This window comes from Notechis scutatus, chromosome 2 (assembly GCF_049901735.1).
Source record: "Notechis scutatus isolate UNSWTSFEM ecotype Mainland chromosome 2, rNotScu1.2, whole genome shotgun sequence".
In the NCBI taxonomy this organism is placed as follows: domain Eukaryota; kingdom Metazoa; phylum Chordata; class Lepidosauria; order Squamata; family Elapidae; genus Notechis; species Notechis scutatus.
Window position 1 is genome coordinate 153466409 of NC_142010.1, and position 25813 is coordinate 153492221.

A 25813-nucleotide genomic window follows, 5' to 3' on the forward strand; every position below is an offset into this window, starting at 1 on the left:
ACCATCTGGTTGAAAGATCAGTAATCCATTGTGTATAATCTTGGGGGTTTATCTTCCACATGGTTTCACAGTTCAGAGTTTCGTGCAGAGAAAATAAGAGGAAGATGATACGAGAGAAAGCAGGTGTTCTCACCTTCTCTGAAAACCCTGATAGGACAAAGATTCTGCTTTCTAAGTTTCCTCTTCTACAGGAGATAATCTTGTTTATAACTATTGCGAACATCTACACCTTGCCATGTAAACCATAAACTAAATGATACTGACAACTTACAAATATATAAAATGTTTTATTATCTACTCAGTGAAAGGGAGCATGTAGTGAGGAACTTGTATAACCATGAAAATCCACATCATCGCCACTCCCATCCCACCAGTTTTAATCTCCATAACTCCAAAGGTGTCTTCCATTTATGACAGATTGCTGGCCTGAAGCCAAATTCTACCAGAAACGTGTCACACTGGTATCAACTAAGGGAACAGGCAGGGTATCCAAAGGAGGATAGCATGATGCTTCTAATTTGCAAAGTGCAGTCAGCGCTATGAGAACTTTGATCCTGTATTGGTTGAATTTGTCACTCAAATTCATCACTCTCTTCAGGTTCACGAGGTGGCCCAGCAAAGCGGTCTGAAGGGAAGAAAGAAAAGAAACTCAGGTTTCAGCCTCTCACAGAATACATTTTTTCCAACTGCTCTTCAGGGTACTGATCTCAGCTAGCAGTGTCTCACCTGTCCCAAAACTGGAATACAGAAATAGCACAATAGGACCATAAATCTGTCTGGGTTGCCTTTAGTCCATCTTTCCCAAAGCCACTCCAAACCTGGTATCCTCCAGCTGTGATTGAGAGTTAAAATCTTAACACATCTGGAGAATACCCACGTGGGGAAAGAGTGACCTAATGACCAGATTACTGCTGCTGCCCTGTGTCAGAGAGCTTGGATTTAGCTTCTCGGATGATTTGTGCTACATTGGATAAAGAACAGACATCTTCTGAAAATAATGACTTCCCATGTTTGTTTGTTTACTTAAAACATTTCTACCCAATTGTGGTTGAAAGTCAAATAAATAAAACGTAACTAAACTATACAAATCCAATTCAAAAGAAATTGGCTCAAAGCCCCTAAAAAGCAATTAACAATTTATTAAAGAAACACCTATGGCCAGAACTCCATCCGCATCCCAGCTCTAGTGCCTGGATAAAGAGCCAAGTCTTCCAAAAGTCCAATAGAGATTGCTATTTGAAATTCAGGGAGAAGGCTATACAACAGGACAGTCCTGCTTCCTGAGTTCCACCTGGTAACACGGTTCACCTAGGAAGCCTGGAGCAGACCCACCCTGCCAGATTGGTCTCAGGACTACATATGGTTTTAAAGGTGACAACTTTTCAATAGCATTTGGAAGCCGAGCTGAGACCCAATGCAGGAGTGATCCATGGGCACAGGCGGGATCCATTTTGAACCAGCTGAACTTTCCAAGTGCTTTTTTAAAGGCAGCTCCACATAGACTATGTTGCAATAGTCGAATCAGAAGGTGACTAAGACATGAGTGACAACCAGTAATGCTTACTAATCTAGAAATGGGTGCAACTGAGGCACGAGATGTACTTTTGCAAAGACCCTACTTGAACTGGACCTGCGAGTCTAGAACTCCCAGACTTTGTACAAACTCTGCCTGGGGGAGTGTGACCTGATTGAGAACTATGAATGGTGGAAAATCACTACATACAGGGGATCCTAAAATCCACAGCTAATTTTTCAGAGCTGCTCCATTCTAATCTGCACAGCTTCCAGGCCAAGAAAGAACCTCAACACCTTCACTAAGATGGCCTGGGACAGATGTATAATTGAATATTATCAACATACTGACAATAGTTAACCCTGTGATAAAATGTCCTGATTTAGCAGTTCCATGTAGATGTTAACTTGAAGTAAATGTTCAGAAGTAGTATGCAACAGAATATCAGTTAATTACAGGGAATTGATCTGCCATTAATATTTCCAGCTTGGGGGCGTGCCAGAGACTTCTGTTTGGCTTCTGTGGGAGTAGTTTTGTTTTTGGAGAAAAGTGTTGTAAACACTTTTAGCCAACAATAAGAAGGAAGAATGTTAGCAAATATGATTACTATGCTTCAACTTTTTCTGATGAAAAAACTTATCAGACACCAGCAAACTCCACAGAGTAAGCTAAGTAACAAAAACTTTTTGAGTGAGATCCTTGTTTATGCTAAGGAGGTAAAGAAATACAGCAGTACATAATACATCACGTAAGTCAGGTAGTCGTGCTCAGAGTAAAATGGCAGGATTGTCATTTTCCCCTTTCCTCATGGAATGCCTCACATCTGCACCACTTACAAGGCCTTTATTTCAGGGATCAGCAATAGCAGAAGTAAAGGAAATGTGTTGGGCATCTGTTGATGAATTTATTTTTTTCCTAAGATACTTTTTCCCTCAGCTCATTTGGGATTAAGGAAAATTAAATCTGGAAAAAAAGCAGTGAGAGACCAAATTTCTCTGACCAGGAGTAAGAGGGCTGCACTGTGGGCACTAGTGAAATGGCAAGCTTGACTGTAAATAGGAAAAAAAAACAGGCCAGAAGAATTGACTTTGTGACATAATTTGTAGAAACAGGAGATCAGATGGTAAATCACCTGTACTGTACCACTCTGGACTATATGGTCAGAATGCACATGATTAAACACTCCTTCATATTCACTACCATGACTACTCCCAGGATATATACATTCTAGTCCCACTTTGTGCTGAGGAAAAAGAAAGGGACAATTAGCTTCCATCCCAATTGTTTAAGTGAAGGAAGGATTTTTTCAGGGACCGAGCATTCGGTCATGTAGAAAGAAGGCAAAAGTTTGCTACATTGCCTGTTTTACCAAAACTAGGAAGAATCCAACCTGGACAGCCTTTGGGTCTACAAATGCTGTGGCAAAATCTGAGGAGCCCAAACTTCGTATTTCACAGCATAGGATCAGAAGCTGTCTAATAATAGTCTGGGAAGAACCGTGGATGCCCATGAAAGAAGTATATCTGTTTTAATAGGATTCTGAACCAGTTTCTCTGATGGCAAAAAGGGACCAAAGATAGCTTCTGAGTAAATTGGTTTTATATGGAAGGTTTTGTTTTTTTTACTTTCCTATTCTAGCACCATTTTCAAACTTTACCTTAACATCATAATCATTTTCAAATACCCAGCCATTCCAGACCTCACCTACACAGCCTGAGAATCTCTCCTGTCCTACCTCAAGTGCCTCATTTTTGACCCATCTTGTCCTGTTTAAATAGTCTTGACATTCTGGTGTATAAAACCAGATTCTACAAATTAGGTAAGGAAATAAATTTGACTTCAGATGCATTTCTTGCTGTTTGAATCTTTTGAGAAACTTGAGGTTTGAGTTCAGAAATCTCTGACAAGGCATAATCCAGCAGCAAGCAGAGATTCAGAGGGACTTAGGGAGGAGCAACTGAGAATGAACAAAATGAATAGATCCTAACTATTAAACAAGGCTCTAAACTCTCTCGATTCTCCAGAATGGTTTCGACAGAATCCATACATGGGATGTATTCAGCTCCGTTCAGCTATAGACTGTTGTTTTTAATAGAGGCTTTATATATTTGAAGTAAACAGCTTGTGCACAAGCAAGCCAGAAATGTCACATCTGCTGCTCCTATTGTATGACTTTCCTACATGAAAAAAGGCTATTTGTCCAAACTTATGTGCAATGTATAAGGCCAGAGCATTTAAAGCACATAGACCATCGTGACATGTTCTATTCCCATCTGTCTACGCAAGCTTCAGATAAAAGTAATCTTGCTCTTGTTATCAAACGTTTTGTTCTATTGATCTTAAAGCTTACATAATCTTTTTGATTCGGACATGAAAATAAGGGAGGACAGTTTATGATACTTCTTTACTGAGCACGCTGATTGATGAGATGAAACCGAACAATGATGATTGGAACTGAACTGCCGTTCTTGAAATTTCACTCCCTAATTTAATAGAACCAGTTTGGGGATTGACTAGTGCCACCTCCAACTGCACAGCATTTCAGAGGTGGGGCCGTTACCTTCTCCTGAAGGTGTAGAGCCAAGCACACCCAGGCTGTCAAGCTCCCCCTCGTGATAGAGTGCCAGCCGTTCCATCATGCGCCTCCGTGCTGGGTTGATGACAATCTGAGGAGCAGAGTCACCTGTGGAAAGAAAGACTAACACTAAGTGACAGCCTACCTGGATCATCAAATTCAGGCCCTTAACAGAAGAGCTGGATTAGTGTCTATCTCCTGGAGTAAACCAGATAAGAATCACAACTAGATTAGCTAATTTTTCTTTACTGTGAAGCTACATTGACAGAATCTTGCAAGTATGAAAGTACAGTCCTCCCCCGCAACCCCACCACCTTTACAACTCGAGAAACAAGAGAGGGTATCTTCTGAGCCTCTTTCCCCATCCAAGTATCCAACTGCAGGCTATGCTCTCTCTTATCGGACAGTTCCCTTGGCAGCATCTCTTTGCCCAATGTCTTAAGGTCTTTCCCACATGATCATTCCGGTTGGCAATAGTGTCATTCAGCTGCGCCAGCCTGGGTATCTTTGGTGCCACATGAAGCAACCCTTACATTTTGAGCTTCTTAAAAGGCACCTTGGTTGCAGCATTGCTTTTAAGTTGTTAAGTACTTTTACTCCTACTTTAAGGCTAGTTTAAGGTAGTACTATCCTATTAAAGCTGTAAGTCTTACTGAGTACATACATTGAAATTTAAAAAAAAGATAGCAAAAGATAGTAAAATGTTAAAGTAAGGGTACCTGAAGGTTACCAGATGTAAGGCTGGGTGGAGATGGCACAGAACAAGCAAGGAAGAAATGCATTTTTAAAAAGTTGCAGCCCAGAACAACCAATGATTAAAACAAAATTGACCAAACAAGCTCTATCAGATGAACAGGTCAAGTAATTAACATGCATGTGGAACAGTATTTAAAGCCACATTAGGCCATGACTCCAACCTGCTCCATATTACTGACACACCAAAAGGCCACATCTTGCCAGGGTTTCATGTAGGCATTTCCTAAGCCAACTGGAGATTTTAGAGGCTGAAGCTGGGAGCTTAACAAGTCAAGTTTTGTGTCACATTGTATCTAATCTCTCACTGTATCTACATTCCACAAATAAGCGATTTAATGTTAGTGGGGGCCTACCTTCTTAACAGCATCATTCCTTCCATCTGACAGCAAAGCAGAGGAGGGAAAATATTTCAGTCTATTACATTTAAATGAACACGCTTGATAACCAAGTGCCCACAGCCCACAGTTGTTGTTTTCATTTAAAAATAAACATTTGGAATTTCTGTCTATATTACAGGCATTCATTGCACATCTGGACTTGTTGGAACAAGGACCCATTAAAGTATTCCAAACAAATGCCTTAATTATTGAACTCAGCCGATCCAATAAATGTTGTTGTTTCCCAACCATTTTTCTAATTAGCAAATATTTCATTATGCTTAATAAATACTTTAAATTTCCAACCTTAGTAACTTCCAGCTCTTTGGTGCTCAGCTCACTGGATTTCCCAAGCAGCCATTGCTGAAAATTCTGAGCTGAAGTCTATACATCTGGTAGTTGATAAAACACTGCTTTAAATATATGACTGTTATTTGCCGCAACATGGCCTTCATGATATATAATGTTGTTTGCTTTTGTTTTGGCTTGTCATCTTGTGTGAACCCCACCCTTATAGCTTTCTGTTATCTGTTTAGCCGGCTGATCGTTCTGTCTGGCAAAGTGGGAGAAAGAGGTGCCTGCAGAATATCGTACCTAACTGGCCAACAGATACACTTTCTCTGGTCCCTCTTCCGTAGCTCAATAATTTGGAGTTGGCCTCTAGGCTTTCATCACTTTCCTCAGGTTCATTAAGGGGCATGGATGAATAGTAGTCTTCTTGGGGTGTGTGAGGTTGCTGTGGAGGCAGTAGTAAAGAGGCAGAAGATTTCCTGTGTAGGGGTAACTGTAGCCTCTCTAGCTCTTCATAGACCTGCAGGATAGGAAGAATAGTTACAGACTATTGCTTAGGAACACCATCTGGCAAATAAAATAACTCAACTCATTCTTCCATTTCCAAGGCAAAGCACGGTGGCCATATAAATCAGCTTCTTTCAAAATAGGAAGCCGCATTCCCTCCACAGCTCACTTCTTGTCTGATAGGCAGCCAATCAGCTGCAAACAATATAGTTGTCAACTCATAAAACATTTTGTACACACGTTTTATAGTTGACAATAGAAAGAAGGGGGGGGGAGTTTCAAAGAGCAGGCAACAGTGTGGAATTGAAAGTACATTCCATTCGTATTTTCTTCAGAGACTGATTAGATGACTGAAGCTTCTGCCAGAAAAAAAATCTAATTGGAAACCATAATTGATGACTCTTGGCTATGGATGTTTTTCGTTGGATGATACACCCAGAGGGGTGGGGGGAAAGCAGGATCAAGGGTGACAGCGTATCTGACTATGCCCAGGTTAGTGCATGACGTAGAATGGTAGTTTCAAATAAATCCTCTTTAGTTTTGAGAGTGTGGCTCGAGGCTCATGATTTAATTGGAGTAACTGCTGGAACCCTGACAATAGTGAATATTCTAAGCTGACACTCCTTCACCTATATTTATGGTAAATGGGGCACAAATAGCCACCAACAGACACTGCGGTGCCAGTAGGAAGCAGAAACAAGAGAGGTTCAATATAACTTCCCCATTTGCCATCATTCTTTCCTTCTAGGGTTCACACATTGGTCAGTTCCATAGAAATGATAGGGGCAGCCGCAAATGAAAACAACACTCCATCGTGACAGTAGCATTATCCTGCAGAAATAGAGGAATTCTGGACTGGAATTTGGATGTTGCTTCATTTTAACCCAACACCCTTAATCAATGGTCATCTTAGCTGAGAATGAAACTTAGCAACATCTGGAAGACCACTGGTTCCCCCTTCCTGCATCCTTCTAGTTTCAGGTCCTATGGAATGGGTATAGATAGCTGGCAAAATAAAATTAACAAAAACAATGGGAGGGAGGGAGGAACAGCGGGTGAGTTGTGTGTGTGTGCGCGCACGCACACCTCTCTTTTCTCTCCATGCTCTATCATGAATATGCCATCCCACTTTCATTTACACTATATGGCCATCCCAGAAACATCAGCCAATAAAAGAGACACAGATGAAATCAAATTGTTTGGAAAATACCTGAAAGCCTACAGTTTTTTTCTCTCATCTCCGTTCTTAGTTCTCCCGCTGAGGGAAATAGAAGCATTCTTTTGATCACTAAATGGTTTCTGGACATCGATAATTTATCAGTGACTCATTCACAAGTCAGGGACAACTTGGGATAATGTTCTACAGTGCTTACAATGATCTGGGTGAGTCAAATGAATTATGATCCTCTCACTAGATCTTAAGATAAGTAACAGTTTGCCCTTGCATGCACAAATCAGATACATCTGAGGAGGAAAAACCAGACTTTCCTGATGCCAACCAACTGATGTGAACTCCCAGGTAATGGCTTGGTCTGGAATATTTCTAAAATTTCCACTTTCTAAGTACACAGATGAGCACACCAGGCACAGATATAGACAGAGCTATGGAGATGTTCAAAGAAAGGGATATAAAAGAGAAGCTACTAGGAAACACTACTGTGTATGTATTTTTACACACACACACACACATACTCTCTTTATGAAGCTGATGTGAAACTAGCAGAAAGCAAAGTCGGTATATGTGAAAAGAGAACAGATTCAGAAGGTAACATACACAAAGCATGAATGATTATGCCAGATTTTCATGGATGTTCAAAACTTTTCCCTGACTGTGAAACAAAGGCTTAAAGTTAAAAGCTTTGTTGCAGCAAAGCCATTCCCAGATTTCTTCAGAGGAAGAAACTGAATGTTTGTTCTCTTACTTCAGCCATTGAAGGGCGGCGCTTGGCACGCGGGTGGAGACAGCAACAAGCCAACTTTCCTAGTGTTTTGCCCAGTTGCTCTGGACAGGGGCCAGGCCGGAGGTCGACGTGCTTTTGGTAGAGATGACTGCCACGCTGAGCTGCTTTGGTATGACTGGAAGGAGTTGTGTCAGTTGACAGATGGGCTTCTTGCTCCTCTTCGTCATTTACCAGATCCTTCTGAAAGCACCAAACATGGGCAAGCAATCGTAAAAAAGCCAAGGTGCATGCCACAGAATTAATTAGCATAAGATGGGATAGGAATTGCTCACCAAGTACTTGCTGTGTCCACGAGAATCAACTTCCATGGGCCGTCTTCCAGTCAAGAGTTCTAGAAGAACCTATCAGGGATGAAGAAAGATTATTTTGAACTATGGGAGAAACAGATAAAATACTACTAAAATAGGCACTTTGTTCTTTCCTCATATTTCAGTACAGGCAGCCAGGTGGCCAGAATTTCATTACAGGATTAGGTCATCCTAGGATAAAGTCGATCAGATTTATTATAAAGGACCTTTTTGTGTCAAATTTTCCAACCAGCCCTTTTTCATACGAACTCAGGGAACAACTGAATTATTTCCGGCTAACCTTTGATTCAACAGCTCTGAAAGTCAGACCCCATTTTCCCCAGAACTTAAAGCAAAAAATATTAGGTTCCGGCAGGATTTTCCATCCTGCCTCTAAATAGAATATAGTTTTATTGTGTACAGTTTGAAGTCGTTGAAGGCTCTCAATCCTAATATTAATGCAAACTTTACAATGTATATACCAGTAGCCATAAACATCAACATTAAAACATCAAAATTATAAATGGATATCAGAGTTCATTGCAATCCATCTGGTCAAATCAAATACAATTTATGTTGCTATTACTATTACTATATACAATATCAACTCTGAATCCCTTAATGATGTATAAAATGTCCCAAATCTTTTAAGTTGAGATCTAAATCAATTATAAAATGTAAATACGTAAGTATTTTGGCCATGATAAACCATGGATCACATAGCTGAAGTAAAAAAAGTTTGTCCGTTATTTTAAGCAATCCCACAAGTAGTATTTTTCCCATGACTTATTGAGTCAGAATGTATAATGTGATGCTTACTTAGGTCTGCATATATCAGGCAAATAAAATTACACCTTTCTTTTAATTGCACCCAAACCATCTTAAGTTGCCCAGGGAAAGAAGATGTTCTACCAAAACTAGAAGTGGCTCCCTGTCCATTATTGGATGGATTTAATAGACATACCCTATTGACTGTTAGGTGAATATGAAAGCTATCTTATGAGAATAACCCTCTGAATTGTTTAAAGAGATTATCCTCTCAGAAGGAGAAGCTGAACTCAGCATGTTCCCTGGAATCATCAATTATTTAACGTATTACCTGGAAAGATGGCAGACTACACATTCTAAGCAGAATACACCTGATGGATGTTATAGAAATGAATACAGGCTGTTGAACAGATGAACTTAGAATTGCCCTCTGCTTGTATGACATATCCTGTCTTCATAATAGTTTGAAATACAAGTAGTTCTCAATTTACAACCATTCATTTAATGACCATTTGAAGTTACAATGGCACTGAAAAAGTGACTTAGTCCTCGCACTTAGGACCATCACAACAACATGCCTATGGTCGTGTGATCTAAATCCCCTGGCAGCTAGCATGCATTTATAACAGATGCCATCCTACGGTCTTTTGTGACTTTCCCAGCCAGCTGCTCCAACAAGTCAGTGGGAGAAGCAGATTCATTTGTCTTTTGTGACTTCACTTAACAAGTGTAGCAAAAAGGTTGTAAAATTGGGCGCAATTCACTGAAAAACTGTCTCACTGAGAGCCACAGAAATTCTGGTTTCAATTGTAGTCATAAATCAAGATCTATCTGTAACATTCCTGTTCCCATATTACTCACCACACCAAAGCTGAATATATCAATAGCAGTAGAAAGCATCCCAGTCCGGACGTATTCAGGAGGTAGATAGGCCAGTGTACCCCTCACAGTCTGGGTCTGGCCTAGTGAGCTGCTTATTCCTGCCTGCTTTGGCCGGCGGCTGAATCGTGCCAATCCAAAATCAGCCAGCCGTGGATTGAGTGCTGCATCCAAAAGGATGTTAGAGCTGTATATGACAGCAAAATGAGGTTTTGTCACGTTATTTTTTTTTTAACAAATTTTATTCAGTTTTTCAGATAAAAACAAAAATCTCTTTTTAGTGGACAACATATTTCCGGGTCATCACCTTTACATACCAATATGACAGCAATTATACATTCATATATGCATACTTAATTCTATTATTACTTTTTCCATTCCAAATTTTCAGTAAGGAGAGAAACAAACACATTAATTCGAGCCTCTTTCATTAATCTCAATCGAAACATCTTTTTGTTTCATTTCAATTATTTCAAATATAATCCTTTAATATTTATTTTGAAAATAAAGATAAACAATATGTGTTTGCCTAATAATAATAATAATAGGTTGCCAATGTCTCTCTTGCTTTTAATTGTCTATATTGACTTATTAATTTAGTTGGTTCTTTAGTCTGTCATATTCCCTTTCCATTACACATTCTTTTTATAAATTCTAAATTAATACAAGTTTTAACACTAAAGAAAAAAACAAGTATAGGTTTCCCCCCTTTTACTGCTTTGAGTGTGACACCTCAGTGGTTAAAATATACCTTTATTCCCTCATCTTGATTCCCAATAAGCCATTATTTTTAAGAATTTACAATAATAATCATTACATCTTTTCATTTGGATTCCGCAGCATATTTTCCCCCTTAGTTTTTAATAAGAGTTATCAGTATCTATATTACCCTATTTTCTAAATATTTTTAATTGCAGAAATATTCTTATTACCCCTTGTCACCCTGCAGAATCCCCTTTTTAATTCATCAACCATTATCTCTGAAAAAACAATTTCTTGTCAACATTTTACTATTTCTGTATTTCTTTTTTTCATGTGCCTGTTTCTTACTGCTTCTCCTCCCCCTCTTTTCCCCATATCTTTTCTCATTCCAGTTTATATCCCTCTCTTTCTTAATATCTTCCTTTCCCCTTTTCTGCTGGGTCTTTCTGTCTTTCCCAACTTCACAAGTATTCCCCCTTTTGATTGCCTTCTTAAGTCTCAACTTCTTAAGTCTCAACTTTTTAACCTTCCTTCTTTCCCCACTTCTTTGTAGCGTTCTTTGTGTTAATTGTCTATTTAAGATGTCTTCTCCTTGAATCGACTCCTCCTCCTCTGAAGCTCTTTCTTCTTGTTCTTCAATCGCCATTTCCATTGTTTCTAACACAGAACAAAGTGATTTGCCACTTTCCTGTAGTAATTCTCTCATATTTTTAAGTTCCATTTTTAATTCCCGAAGAGATATCATCATTACATACTCTTGTATCTTATGATCGTTAAGTCCACAAAATACACACTTTTACTTTCCTTCTTTCTTCTTTCAATTTTCTAAAGTTTTCAGTTGTTCCAGCCCAGGATCTATACCAAAAACATCAATCAATCCCACAGTCAGTCTTTCCTTGCTTTTTTCTTTATTCTGGTTCTGCTTTTACTTTCTAAGATTCTTACTTTGTTTCAATATTTTTTTAATGTTATATCCACACAAGTTCATTCAGAAACAGGATGCTTTCCCTTGTTTGAGCTCAGGTTTTTGTCAAAAGGTGGCACTCTCCATTATACAAAGTCTTCACCTTTTTCCCCTATTTTTTTTATTTAGGGTTTTTTGAACCTCAATATTCCAACACAGTCCAGTCTCCAATTTGTAAACTTTATTATTATTATTTTTTGACAATCTTAAGTCCAGCTTTATTTTATGCCTGTTTATTGTCAAAATATTTTAGTCCAATTTAGTTAAATCTTTAGTTCCGGCTTCTTCCTTTCCCGGTTCGAAGCCCCGCTTAGCTGTCAGAATTTTTTTTTTTTTTTTTCCTGTCCCTTTGTAATTTCGCCACTCACTTTTCTTTTCTTAAAAATTCCATGTTACCTTAATCCCGGGGTACTTTTGTTTAGTTGCATCACCCAATTGTCCCAGTTCAGATGTTATCCACCTCTTTCTTCCCTCCTGCACAAATCTTAATCCAGCTGAGTTTTCCTCTTCGGGGTGGCCATTTTAAACCACCGCTGCAGTTGTCTTCGGGGGGAAAAAGACCAAGCCCAGGGGGGGAGATGCAGCTCCCCTCAACCTGGCTTGTGGTTTCCCCTTACTCCACCACCCCTCCAAGGCAGCTTCAGCCCCTAATCGTAACGATCGGGGCTCTCCAATGAAAGAGCATGGACCATAGCCACAGAGATGCGATCTACGGTCTGTCAGTGAGCAGGCTCCGCCTTCTTCCCCAGGTTTTGTCACTTGTTGATGTTACCTAGTTTGGTAATGAAATGTCTGCAAGAAAATCACCAAGCTCAGAAAGCACCAAGGACCTCATAATTCTTTCTCAAATTCCCATATATAATAAGTATGAGGAGAGAATTTTCATTTTGTTGTTTGGAGACTTGAAGGCTCAACACTTGAAGACTCAGTGTTACCCCCAAATACCAGTTACGGGGGAAAGGAATATGCATCCTATTTGTGAGCGTCCCAAAAGCATTTGGTTGACCATGATGAGAAAGAAAACCCTGGACTAGAGGAGATTATCCAGTAGGCTAATCTGAAATCAAGAGGAATCAAGACATCAAAAGATGGACACAGCTTAACGGATGAAACAGAAATTCCTTCTGAATCAGAAAAATTATTTTGTCCTGGAAACCACTAATTTCAGCTTTGCTTCAATTTGCTTTACTCTTCCCAATACAGTGATCACTGAATTGGATAGCTCCTTGAACTAGGTACTACTCCAATAGCTCCAGTAAAAAGCATATAAAATAATAACATAAACACAGAAATCACACAAAATTGGTATTTAATCAATGACCAAGGCATTTCAGAATTTTGTTAATCGCAATTCTCTGCAGCTCCAGTTAGCCTGCCTAATGATGTGGGATACTAGGAATTGGATTAGTGATGTCAAAGGCCATAAGTTTCTCAGTCCAGCTACTATTGTGATTGCACAATGTTCGTTGTCTATTTTCATACTCTCTTGCACCATCCTTTGCCACCTCCCCTCCATATTGAAGCACAGAAGGTAAAGAGTTGTTAAACACTTGTCTCCTCATCCAAAAAGCAGGTATTCTCACATTTAAAAAAACAATGCATTCGTTATGTTTACCTCTCACTCTAGGGGATGAGTTCCCCTTCATTCTCTCTTACCTCTTTACATCTCCGTGGATAAGGCTAGGTGAGTCACTGTGCAGAAACTGAATAGCTCTGGCAGTGCCCAGAGCCACATGGAGTCGTTGTGTCCAGGAGAAGCAAGCACCAACCTAAGAAATTCAAAATAGTTTCAAGGACAGAAGCAATCCTGAGGACTTGTTTGCAAGGACAGACTACTTTTAAACAGAGAGGACAAATTCATTTAGGTACCTGGCCATGTAAATGATCTTCCAAGGATCCCTTGGGCAGGAAGACATAGACAAGGCAGAAGCATCCCTGTTCAGCACAATAACCAGCAAACTCTACAATGTTAGGATGGCGAAACCTAAGTTACAAGTGAGACAGTAGTTAAACAACGGTAGTTCCAACACAACCCACCCTTGTTTCCCATGATTCTCTAGCACTGCCTTCTCCAATTTGTCACCCCCCTCCCCCTAATGTGCTGGGATTGGGGAGATGAAATCCAACATATCGGAAGGACACTTAGAAAAACCCCAACCCATTATTTCATTTATGGGATCCCACAGTACATCCAAAATAAACTTTGGTTCTTACCGGGAAAGTTTTTCCACTTCTGTGACAAAACTATTCTTTATTACAGTCCAGTCCAGTTCTGCTTCCTGTCAGTTAGTTTAAGGGAGGTTTAAAAAAAAAAGGAAGGAAGAAATGTAAGTCATCATTAGCTGGGCTAAGTGAAAAAGAATTCTGAGCGGTACAAAGGAGCAGGAGCCTTGCTCAGCAACTAAGGACCAAATGTACATGAAAAACACAGCCATGTCACACTGAAGGGCAACTAGGTCTATTATGGCCAAGCTCCATGGCTATCATGCCTCTGGGCTGCAAAGAGCTCGTGCCCAATCTTATTTTGAGGACATGGTCTATTAGAGGTTCAAGAGCCAAGCCTAAGAAATTGTACAGTTCATCATTCCATGGATGAGTTGAGAGTGGAAATGAAATGAAAAGCCAGTGGAAATGAACATAAAATTAAAAAGTGTGAGCATTGTAGGTTATGAAACCCAATGAAAATACCTCCTTGAGCCGTTTCACAGCATAGACCGTGTTGCGCAATCGGGCCTGGTAGACGCAGCCAAAACCTCCTTCACCAATCTTGTGATGTTCAGAGAAGTTATCTGTAGCTTGGCGCAACTCTTCTAGCTGCCACTCGAAAGGGCACGCGGAGGGCAGAGATTCAAGGCCCTGGAACAGGATGGGCAGACATACCGTAAACAGAACAGAAGGGCAACCTTTCTCTCCAAAAGACAGTAATTCTGAAGCATAACCAATTCAGTCCGGAGTTTCTTCTTCTCTGGCTGCTGACTGCTTCTCCCCCTCAAAGGGAGAAATGGGAGCAGCAAGCTTTCAGTGATCAAAAAGTCATGTTTGCTTCAGGTCGGTTGGAAATAAGTTAGAGTAGCAGAGACTGGTCTCAGAGAAACTCTAATCCTATCTCCAGGTGAACAAAATGAAAGAGATTCGTCGAAGAGACTTAAAAACGTAAACTGAAGCTTCAAGTGAATAAGGAAAAGACAGAAAATGAATAGAAAAAAAGGAAGGCAAAACACTGAAAGGCGAAAATACTTTTTATACAGCAAAATTTAATGACTCTTCCAACATCCTAATTAAGTAGATTTGTGTTATATTCATATACATTATGCTAGGGAAAATGAATCAGAATGCCAAACACCATGAAGTATTTATGACAGAAATTCCTGATTTCTAAATCAGGAATCTTGATTTGGGGGTGGGGTCAGACTCTTAGACACCTGTTCAAAGTTAAGAATATACTGTACATGTTGGAAGAATTAGAAAATTAGAAACCAATGGGATTAAGAGATTAAGGTAAAGGTGGCCCTCATTTAACAACTATTCATTATGTAACCGTTCAAAGTAATGATTGAACGAAGCACTGAGCAAATGAACTCACAAATGGTCCTGGAAATCCCAGCATCTCCATGGTCACATGATAGCTATTTGTGACCTTCCCTGATGGTTTCTCACAAGCAAAATCAATGAAGAACCCAGGAAGGAAGGTTGTAAGTCACTCTGCTAAGTCGCTCGCACTTTTCCCCACCCGATAAAAACCATCCCTGGCTCTGCTGCGTCTGTACCACAGGGCCAGCAATGCACCCTCACCCTTGGGCATCTTCCCTTTACTCAACAGCAACCTTTATTTGCCTGCCAGAATGTGAGCTGCCTGGGATTGTTTAACAACCTGTGGCTGTTGCTAAACAATGGCAATGGGAAGGGCCGGGATTGCCTTCGCTAAGTGATGCAGACATGTGATGTTATGCTTTATGACCGCATCACTTAACGATGCAAATTCCAGTCTCAATTATAACTGTTAACCGCACAGCATACAGGCAGCCAGAGGAAGGGTGAAAATATTGATGTAACAACAGGAGAAGAACTTTAATAAAATGATGGACATGGATCTTCGTATTGTTAAAATCAAAGGGAAATAACTTTGGTAATGGCAAAGCTGTGACAGTAAAGAGAAATTAAGTACTAGCGTCAGTGCAGAATGCAAAAGGACATGAGAAAATGGGGTGGGTGTTAGGGATCAAAAGCAGAGCCATAAACAACCTCAAAAACCAATGAGAAAGGAAGAACCGTTACCCAAAAGATACTGAAAAACCTATGATTGAAGAAAAGGTAGTCACACATGTCTTGAATACCGATTATGCCTGCTACGCACAATTAGATACAAAGCAAACTTGTTATAAAGCGAAACAAATCGTTGTAGCTCTCAGGAAATCCTAAATATCTGCTATTGCCACAAACAAATAAACATTAAAGTTCCACCAATTTTTGGCCACATCATAGTTTCTCTTATATTGACCATTACCTCTTCTGACTACATCCCACTGAATAGTGTATCAAGCACGCAGAACGCAGCAGTCTATACCTGTGTGTCACTCTGTGTAGGAGGCGATGGTAGGGTGTTGGAGGCTGCACTGCTGAAACGGCTCCTTGGAGTAGAGTCTCCCGAACGGAGCTGAGGATTGGAGTGATCTGATTGTCCAAGAAATAAGAGGGAATAATAGTTACAATCAAGATTCAAAATGGCCCTAATACTCACAGCCCATTCATCTCTTTGAGAAGTTCTGGTGAAACAAGAATATGCATAGAAATAAACTGAAAAGTGGCCCATGAAAGAGGAAGGGGAGGCACTATATTAGTGTGGCATCACAAATTACATACAGGAAATGGTTTATTCTAAGAAACTCATGAGCGCTTAATTCTAGTAATGCATGTTTCATCAGGCATCCCTTTGAAATTGGTTTTCTCTATCCTAAGACAGGTGTTCTAGAAGGAAGTAGAAGGCAATTTAATACAGTAAGTACTCGTGAAGTTCTCACTTTCATTTGAAAGAAGACAGCAGCCTTCAAGATTGGCATACCAAGTTTTAAAGCGGATGAAACTTCATAAGCATCTTTACACTGGGGGTGCATATGAAACTTTCAGGGAGCTGAGTGGCTCCCTTGACTAATTTTTTATGGTTTTCCACAACTTACAGAAATAAAATTTGAGAAAGGAGGGAGACCAGCATGTAAACTTTATTCAAGTTCCCAAGCGGATTTTCCTGGTGATAAATTTTGGTTGCTTTTGCCACTGTAGGCTTTAATATTCTGCACTGCAGAGCAGTTCTGGTCATTAGAAGTTTGCTATACCTAGGAGCTTCTAAATGCCGAAGTCAGCAAAAGAATTTCTTCCTGTTATTAATTAACTGTCTTAAATACTATCAGAATGATCTCTCTTTTTCTCTCTCTGTTTCTCCCTCCTTCCCTCTCCCCACTGACCATATTAATACCAAACCAAATAAACTTGGTGAAGGATCAGGGTTTTCACCTCTGGCAAGTGGGGTTATACTTCCTACTTATCGGCCAAACACATCTCCCATTGAATTAAGTCCATCTGACTCCATCTTGGGGAGAGAGTTTCCTATTTTCTCAGCCAGAAAAAATCCAAGAACAGCTTTTCGTACCAAAGACCCTTCAGAGGTATTCTAACTAGTCCCAGAATTTCCAGACAGCACAAAGAATATCAAGTTTAGAGAAACTGTATATGTGTAACTTTGGAACCTGGTACCATCATTGCCTCGTTTTTTCAATAAAAATTTCAACTTCTTCACTCCCAGGAAGGAGGAGGAAGAGAGAAGGGATTAAGCGTATTCATATCCCCCCCCCAACCCCCAGTTAAATGGTTTTCCCCCTCGGGATTTCAAACAAACATTTCTATATGCACTTTTAAAAACAGCAGGGAAGGTGGGAAATACATCAATGTATGTAAAATTTAGCTTCCCCAGAAGCACTGTATCACTTATGTGAATTATTGGAACAATTTTATTACTGTCAAATCATTTATTATTGTCAAATCATTTCCACAATGATTTGACAAATTCCTTGACTTTTACAAATGCTCCCTCCACAATGAGTAAAAATACTGAATCATAGGCAGTCTTCCTACATTATCTTTTAAAGACAGAACTGAGTAATCGGGCTTCCGGCACTAGTTAAAATGTGCAGAAGATGGGTGGGACGTTGGAAGACACAGTAATACCAAACAAAAACTGATACATTTTATAAAAGGGATGATTCAAAAATGTACATTAGCAATTTTTCACCATACATATTTTGAAAACCACAATTGCTATGTAATGAAATAAAGTAGTCTTCTAAGCAACAAGATACTGTTTTATTTATTAATCTATTATTTCAATCTGTAGTTTATTTTACCTTCCCTTGGGTAGTTCATTAATCCAGCCAGCACCAAACCCCAAATGATATAAACCAATTAAAGCCCAGTTAATTTTAGCAATTAAAATCCAAATATCTCAAACACTAAAAACCTCACAAAAAGGGAGGTCACTCTTGGGACTATGAAATATTCCAGATTCTCAAAAAAAGGTGACTTGGAAAGTATGGGGGCTCAGCTCATCTATCACACTTATCAACATCTCCTTAAATCAGAAGTGTATTTTCCTGCAGATTCTTTGAAGAACCGCCAACAGGTATCATATGAGAGCACCTCAATGCTCTAAATCACTTTTCTTCATTTGAATCTCAATCATTGTGTAAACCCAGTCTTTACTCTTTTGTAAAAGACAGAGACTGTAAAGTTGCAAGGCTCAAGTACTTATGGGAACAACGTAGGGAGTCCATATTTCTCTATTTTGAGAGCTGCACTGGTGTCCAGGTGCAATTCAAGGTGCTGGTTGTTAATTTTAAAGCTTTGCATGATTCAAGGCTTGGATATCTATGGAACAAGTTTCCTCATCGGCCTGCCTTGTAAGAGATAGTACAGCAGGTTCCTTATGTTGGCCACTTAATGAGACACCACTTAGAAGGGGCAACGGAACACACATTTTATTTGCTATAACCTCCTCTGAAATAGTATTGCCCTCTCAGACATTCAGATGGTCCCCTTCCTCCTGCTGTTCAGGATCTACTGATCTTCAAAAAGATGGTGAAGAATAAACTATTCTATCAAGTCTTGAAGTCATTATGACAGTTCATTCAGATTTGCAAGCATTGTAGTTGTGATTTTGGAATGCGAAAGTTTGACAGTGCACATAATTGTTTATAGTCCATGTTTTTGGTTTTGACTTTTACAGTGTTTCTGTGAAAATAAGACTGGTCTTATTTTCTTTTCGGCCCCTTTTTTTCAGGGGATGTCTTACCCGCTTACCTTAGGACCACCACAGCCAAGCCTCCCACATCCCAACACCAGTGGCACTACTGCCTAACTTCTTCTGTGGCTGTTTGCAGCCCTTGCAGCCAGACACCACGTGGCTTGTCACGCCGGTGACACCGCTCACGGCAAGATGCTGCGTAGCTCGTCACACTGGTGCCACCGCTCGCAGCAGGAGGCTGTGGTGTGTTGTGGCGTTGCACGTTTGAGTGGCGGTACTGGCACAATGAGGCTCAGGCGTCCTGCCATGAGCAGCGGCATGAGAGCAATGAGCCTAGCAGCGTTCTGCCGCATGCAACAGCACTGGCCTGACGAGCATTGCAGCGTTCTGCCATGAGCAGCAGCACTGGTACAATACGCCACGTGGCATCTGGCCACGAATGACTGCAGAACGAGTTGGGCAACACCGTGACAGGTGTCAGGTCATGGGAGGCCTGGCTGCAGCAGTCCTAAGGTAAATGGGTGTGGGGTGTGTGGGGCAGCTCCACCCCCATCTCCACTAGATTTTTACGACTGACCTCGCCTCACCTTGTACAACCATATAATGGTGTGGGCTTAAGTAGGGTTTATTTTAGGGGTAGGTCTTATATTAAACGCAGGAGTGAAAATCGGGCTATGGCTTGTTTTCAGGGTAGGTCGTATTTTCGGGGAGACACAGACACAGTATTATTTTAACCAAAATTAAGGATTTGGGGAGTTCTATACTGCTGAGAGATTGGAGTTCATTGGAGTGGCCTATAAAGCAGGGGTCGCCAACCTTTTGGACCTTAGGGACCATCAAACTCATACTTTTAAATCCCATGGACCACTACTATGGTTGTTTTAAAAATGATAATATATTTAATATAAAAATTTATCTTTTATATTAAATATAAATTTAATATTTATATATTTTAAAATATAGATAGATAGATAGACAGACAGACAGACAGACATAGATATAGATATAGATAGATATAGATAGATATATGTATGGTATTCAGCTTTGTTCGGGTATTTTCCCACGTCATTATAGTTGTGCTTTTAAAGTTGTAGCAATTTTTCGGCAGAATCTCATCTGCCATCATCAGGCTTCTGTATTGTGTTGGTCTGTGAGTCAGACTTTCACAGCCGTTTCACAGCTGTCTGACTCACAGATGAACACAATACAGAAGCCTGATGATGGCAGATGAGATTCTGCCGAAACATTGCTACAACTTTAAAAGTACAACTATAATGACGTGGGAAAATACCCGAACAAAGCTGAATAACATACATATAAATACCCACGAAAACAGCTACAGCCCCATGCTGAAACAGCAACTTCACATGTACAAAACTCATACCACTTCTTGGAAATGATCAAAGATCTACACGTGGAGCAAGAAGATCTGCTTGTAAGTTTTGACGTGGTTTCACTATTCACTCAAGTCCCGATAAAAGAGACCCTTGAAATCATCAAAAATAAATACCAACCAGCTAAACACCTCATGGAACTAACAGAACACTGCTTAACCAACACATATTTCATATACAAAGGACAAAGATACAAACAAATTGAAGGAGCCCCTATGGGATCACCACTGTCACCCGTCATTGCAAACCTGTTCATGGAAGAATTCGAATCCAGAGCCCTGGCCAATGCCATCCTCAAACCCAAACTATGGTTAAGATACACCGATGACACATTCGTGATTTGGCCCCATGGAAAAGAAAACCTAAACAATTTCCTAACACACCTAAACAGCACACACCCCAAAATCAAGTTCACCATGGAAACGGAAACAAACAAACAACTACCATTCCTAGATGTACTAATCTACAAAAAAACAGATGGCACACTAGGACACACCGTATACCAGAAGAAAACACACACCAACCGCTACCTCAACGCGCAATCCCACCACCACCCAGCACAGATAAACTCCGTGGCTAAAACACTAATTGCTAGAACCAAACGCCTGGCAGACAAGACACACATAAAGACTGAACTATGCGCCCTGACCAAAGTACTGACAGCCAACGGCTTCCACAAAAGCAAAATCACCGGCTTGATCCACAAAAACACACTGAGACATAATGGAGACCCAGAAGATGAACAGACCTATAGAACAGCTGTCCTGCCCTACATAAGAGGTACTACAGACAAAATCAGTAAGATACTACACAGGCATCACATCAAGACTGCCTTCAAAACAGACAGAAAAATAGCAGCCATCCTTAGAAACCCCAAAGATAAAATTGACCTGGAAAACCAAGGCATATACGAAGTCCCCTGTGCATCATGCCCAGCCACATACATTGGACAGACCAATAGAAGAATAAGTACCCGCCTGGATGAACACAAAAATGCAGTCAAAAAGCTGGACCACACTTCCTCACTAGTCCAACACATGGAAGCCACAGGTCATAGCATTAACTTCAATGGCACTAAAACCCTAGCCACTATAGAAAACCCCAGCCACAGAATTATCAGAGAAGCCATAGAGATTGAAAAAAGACCAGAAAGCATGAATAGAAGAGATGATTCCACCAGACTGTCAATCATTTGGAAGCCTGCACTCACAAACAAAAAAATCTCCACACCACTAGCCAGACAAGCACCTGGGCACAAACAGATCCCCCCTGATACCTCCAGCTCAAACACACCCCAACCAGGCACCCAGATGAAACCTAGCTTCCTAACAAATAGCCGTCCATTTACCCGGAGCCAAGCTGCACTAAAGGCCTCCAATAAAGGAATACAATGTTGCCAGCCAATCAAGATACAAAAAGAGCCACAAAACAGACAAAAGATATTAGAAACACCAATCAAGCAGAACACAGCAAACTCCAAGACCAATAAACACAGACCAAGACTCCCAACCAATCAGGATGAAGAAAAAACCATTCTGGCACAGCAATAGGCTAGCCCCAAATTTAAATCTGAAACCACTATAAAAGTCTGACTCACAGATGAACACTATACAGAAGCCTGATGATGGCAGATGAGATTCTGCCGAAACGTTGCTACAACTTTAAAAGCACAACTACAATGACGTGGGAAAATACCCGAACAAAGCTGAATACCATACATGTAAGTACCCACGAAAACTTATATATAAAAACATAAACTTTAAACATAAACAAAATCATAAATGCTTAATCATAACTGTGGGGCAGAGCGAAGGGAAAGGAGGGGCCTCTCTCATCCTTGGGAGAGGGAAAGAGGAATGATTTAAGAAGCCACATGGTGCCTGGAGACTGGGAAGATCTGAATGAGGAGGTACCGGCTCCCCCTCAAACGGAAGAAAAATAGAGCCATCTCATATCTCCCCCAAGTCAGAGGAAACCTCTCCCTCCTTTGCCAGGTGTGGCTGGCTGGATTTGGAAGAGGGAAGGAGGGCCGGGCTGGAAGTGCCGAAGAAGACGGGCTCCTAATAACTAGGCAACACCCCTCCTTCAGCCTCCACATAAGAAGAGGACTCCCCGAGGCTAAGCTCCAGGTTTCTCCCGCCACTTCCAAGCAGAGAAAGGTCCCTCCCTGTCTGGAGGCCAAAGGGAGCGGGGGGGTTCGAGCCCAGAAAAGCTGGTGCTCTCGCCTGCACAAACAGGCTGGTTGTTAGGAGCTCGTCTCCCTCGGTACTCTTTTGGTCTGTGCATTTGGTCTCTCTCCACCCCGCTGGCCCCACGCCAAAGGAAAGCCAGCTGGGCTTCTCTTTCCTTCCTACCCTTCTCCCTGCTGCCTTCCCACCGCTCAATCCTACTTCAGGACAGAGGAGAGCTCGCTGGAAACGTGTGTTGGCATTTCCAACATGCCTTTTTCCAGCACTCGCCCGCAATTCTTCACGTTCCTCCAGGCCTGGCTTGCTGAGGGGGGAGAGCAGCCCTGACGCCTCTGCTGCCCCCCCCTCCCCGGAAAATAAAGCGATCAGAAATAGCTCTCGCTGGGGCGAAAGAGCAGAGATCGGAAGGCACAGGCAACAGAGAGCAGCCCTTTTCAAAGGTGGCGGCAGCTTCCGTCTTCTCTTGCCAGTGCCTTCCTCGATCTGAGCAATTTCGCCCCAGCAAGAGCTATGTTTCTGCTCACTTGTCCTGTGCTTTCCCCGGGCAGTGATGGCTGGGGCCGTGGGGGGTGGGGGGCGCAGCAGAGCAGAGCGCCGAGAGGGACAAGGAAACTGACAACGCCGACAACGCCCCATTCTGGACTTCAGAACTGGTGAGCGCAAACTTGCTCACTCCACCCCCTCCCACCACCACTAGCCAGTACTTTTCCTGCACCAGGCCGTCCCTACAGCCCATGGCCATCGAAGAAGAGCCCAGGCCAGGAGAGGCAAACTGGAAGGTACAGGAGTGCCGCACAAATACAAGTAGCGCAGCGCTCCTGCACCTTCCGGCCATCTCCATTGCCGCTTCAGCCTACTTGTACTGCCAGCCCCCTCTTGCTGCAACAGCACCATTACCTCGTCCTGGCTGGCGAGGGCTGCACTGCTTTTTGCAGGTTTGCACTCGGCCGAAAGGTGGAGGCCAGAGGGTGGGCAGGCCATAATCCAGGACGCAGCCTGGATTCATTGCTTTGGGGGGACATTTCTCTGCGGCCCACCAAATTTTCTCACGGACCACCAGTGGGCCGCGGCCCACCCGTTGGCGACCACTGCTATAAAGCAAGAAAGCAGATGAACAAACAAATGAATACAGCTATCAAGAAGTGCATTCCAAAACTTGGGAACAAGACAAAGAATTATCTTGTTCATCAACTCCACATTTGATAATGTAAATAACGAAACTGAAAAGTACATCATTGTTACAAAGTTCTCCAGATTGAGCAAATTCAATCTAAATGTTTGAGAAGTTATTTCCCAGATTGAGCAAATCCATAATCTGTCAGGTTAAACAAGGAATAGTAAAAATTTTCCCATGTCAAAGTTTGAAACTTCTACATAACCTCGGCCTTACCATCTCACCAGTTCGGAAACTCATGAATTTGTTCTTATTTCCATTTAAAAATATAGATTGTAAACTCTTAAAAAATGTATCAACATTTAAAAACATAATCTACACTGATAGCAACAACCAAATCACTGAAAAAGAGAAACTGATTAACAGCCACTTATTTGGAACAATAGACATGAAATGAACAAATTATAAAATGTTTGCAAAGAGTTCTGGTACGGATAAGCTTATGTTCCCTCTTGGCTCATTGCTTTTGCACCAGGAGAAGCTTAAATGGACAAACTGGGTTATAAAGCTTGTGGACTAGTAGGTACTTGATAACATAGGTGGAAGGCAATTTCACGTACAAAAATAAAGATAGGATAAACATTTGGAGCGTAGCTTTTGGAATTCTTTTCAACCCATTGATAGTAACTCCACTTAGGATAAACAAAAATCAGAAGAGGGAAGAGCAGGGATTAACAAAGAGGAGCAGTTGGCAGCCTCTGAGTTGTTTCTCATTTGCCTTTCTTAGAGGGATGACTTTTTTAATTCTAGATTTCTATTTCTCCACAGCGACTAGACTAATCTGTCCATTTTTTAATTCTCTTAAAACCAGTTTCTACCACCACACAAAATTTGATCCCATTCTGCTTTGTGTTACTCTGCTAACTGATAAGAATCCCAAACATTTTTACTTTATTTCTTTCCAACATTCTGATGACTTGGAAGATATAAAACCCTATTAGGCTTTTTAGAGTTTGCATGTTACATTTTTTTTAAACAAATCATTCCAGGCCATTCAAAAGAGCAAATATGAAAATTTAAAAAAAAAACCAGAAATTTTAAATACATGCAAATATAATTAAAAGTAAATATATTTACATTTCAGATTCGCTCAAGAATGGAAGCCATTAAACATTTTATGCAGTGTAAACCTGAGTCACCACAATAAAATCTCATTTAAATCTGTTTGGGTGCAGAGGTGATGGTGTGTGGGAGTTATTCTCTCAGAGATGTAGGGCACCAATCAAGAACCGAGAGCAGGAAGACCCTGCCGCATAAGACACTTTCCATGCTTTTCTAATAAAAAATGCTAACTGTGCCAAACCAGTTGGCTAAAATGCCAAGAGAATTAAAGCTTAAAAGTGAGGAAAATTTTACATCTTCACTTTTTGTTAAAGTTTAAAGTAGAAAGTAAAAATGCATGCTTGGCATCACCATCCTTTCTGAGGCCACATTGCAGATGAATAATGCGTTGTTAGTTGTTTTTGTGACAAATATTGTAGATGGGGAGAGGAATGAGAAATGCTGCCCAATTTGCATTTTTAAACCCTTAGTCATAAACCTCAATATATTCATGCACTCTCCTTTCAGTTACTTTTCATAACTGCAGAAAGAGAACATTGTTGAAGAATCACAGAAAAATCTGTAAGAAAACTCACAGAGAATGGCAAGAGGAAAGATCAAAAGGATTGAAATAGCTTCTTTAGGAGGAACAGATCCTTCTTAAAATCACTGGGAGGGGGAGGGGAGACTATTTTAAAAGTACAATTACTTTCTGTCTGGTACAAGAATTTGGAATCATCTCATGAAATTGGCATGTTCAGAAATAACGAGGAACTTCCTGCTCCACCAATGTGTAATAAAATCGGTTTAGATTAACTTTCTAGAAAGCATTTGATCAATTGATCAAGATTAGACCTGTCATCTATAAACTGTGAAAGCAAATTAGAATCCAGTTATTCAAATGTTGATAGATTTCTATATGCTAGATTCTTGTTCCATTTTCTTCTCATGTACTCTGAAATTTTATCAGGCACATCTTCATAATTTTAAAAGTTAGTGACCTAGAGCAATTTTTAGGAAGTTGAATTTTGTGACCAGTGCCAATTTCTGCACTGCATAATCCATGTTTAGAATACCTGCAGCCTTGCTGAGGAGACTCTGAGTAGGTGAAACTTGTGTTCTTGATTCATTCCATTGTCCCAAG

At 40.8% G+C, this 25813-nt stretch overlaps 1 protein-coding gene across 2 annotated transcripts in view; it reads right to left on the minus strand.

The window, feature by feature from the left end:
• Positions 1-271: 271 nt before the first annotated feature.
• Positions 272-25813, minus strand: part of IRAK1 (interleukin 1 receptor associated kinase 1) — a 32861-nt gene continuing 7319 nt past the window's right edge. The window contains exons 4-14 of one of the 2 annotated variants that reach the window (XR_003371665.2): positions 16145-16251; positions 14269-14436; positions 13795-13859; positions 13450-13564; positions 13237-13349; positions 9897-10101; positions 8253-8321; positions 7942-8160; positions 5528-6032; positions 4074-4196; positions 272-625 (exon numbers count right to left, since the gene is read on the minus strand). Coding sequence is in view for 1 of the 2 variants with exons in the window: in XM_026676186.2 (XP_026531971.1) it covers positions 573-625; positions 4074-4196; positions 5816-6032; positions 7942-8160; positions 8253-8321; positions 9897-10101; positions 13237-13349; positions 13450-13564; positions 13795-13859; positions 14269-14436; positions 16145-16251 (1454 nt within the window). In the remaining variant the exon portion in view is untranslated. The remainder of the gene's footprint in view (positions 626-4073; positions 4197-5527; positions 6033-7941; positions 8161-8252; positions 8322-9896; positions 10102-13236; positions 13350-13449; positions 13565-13794; positions 13860-14268; positions 14437-16144; positions 16252-25813) is intronic. The other variant, XM_026676186.2, reaches the window with a different exon arrangement.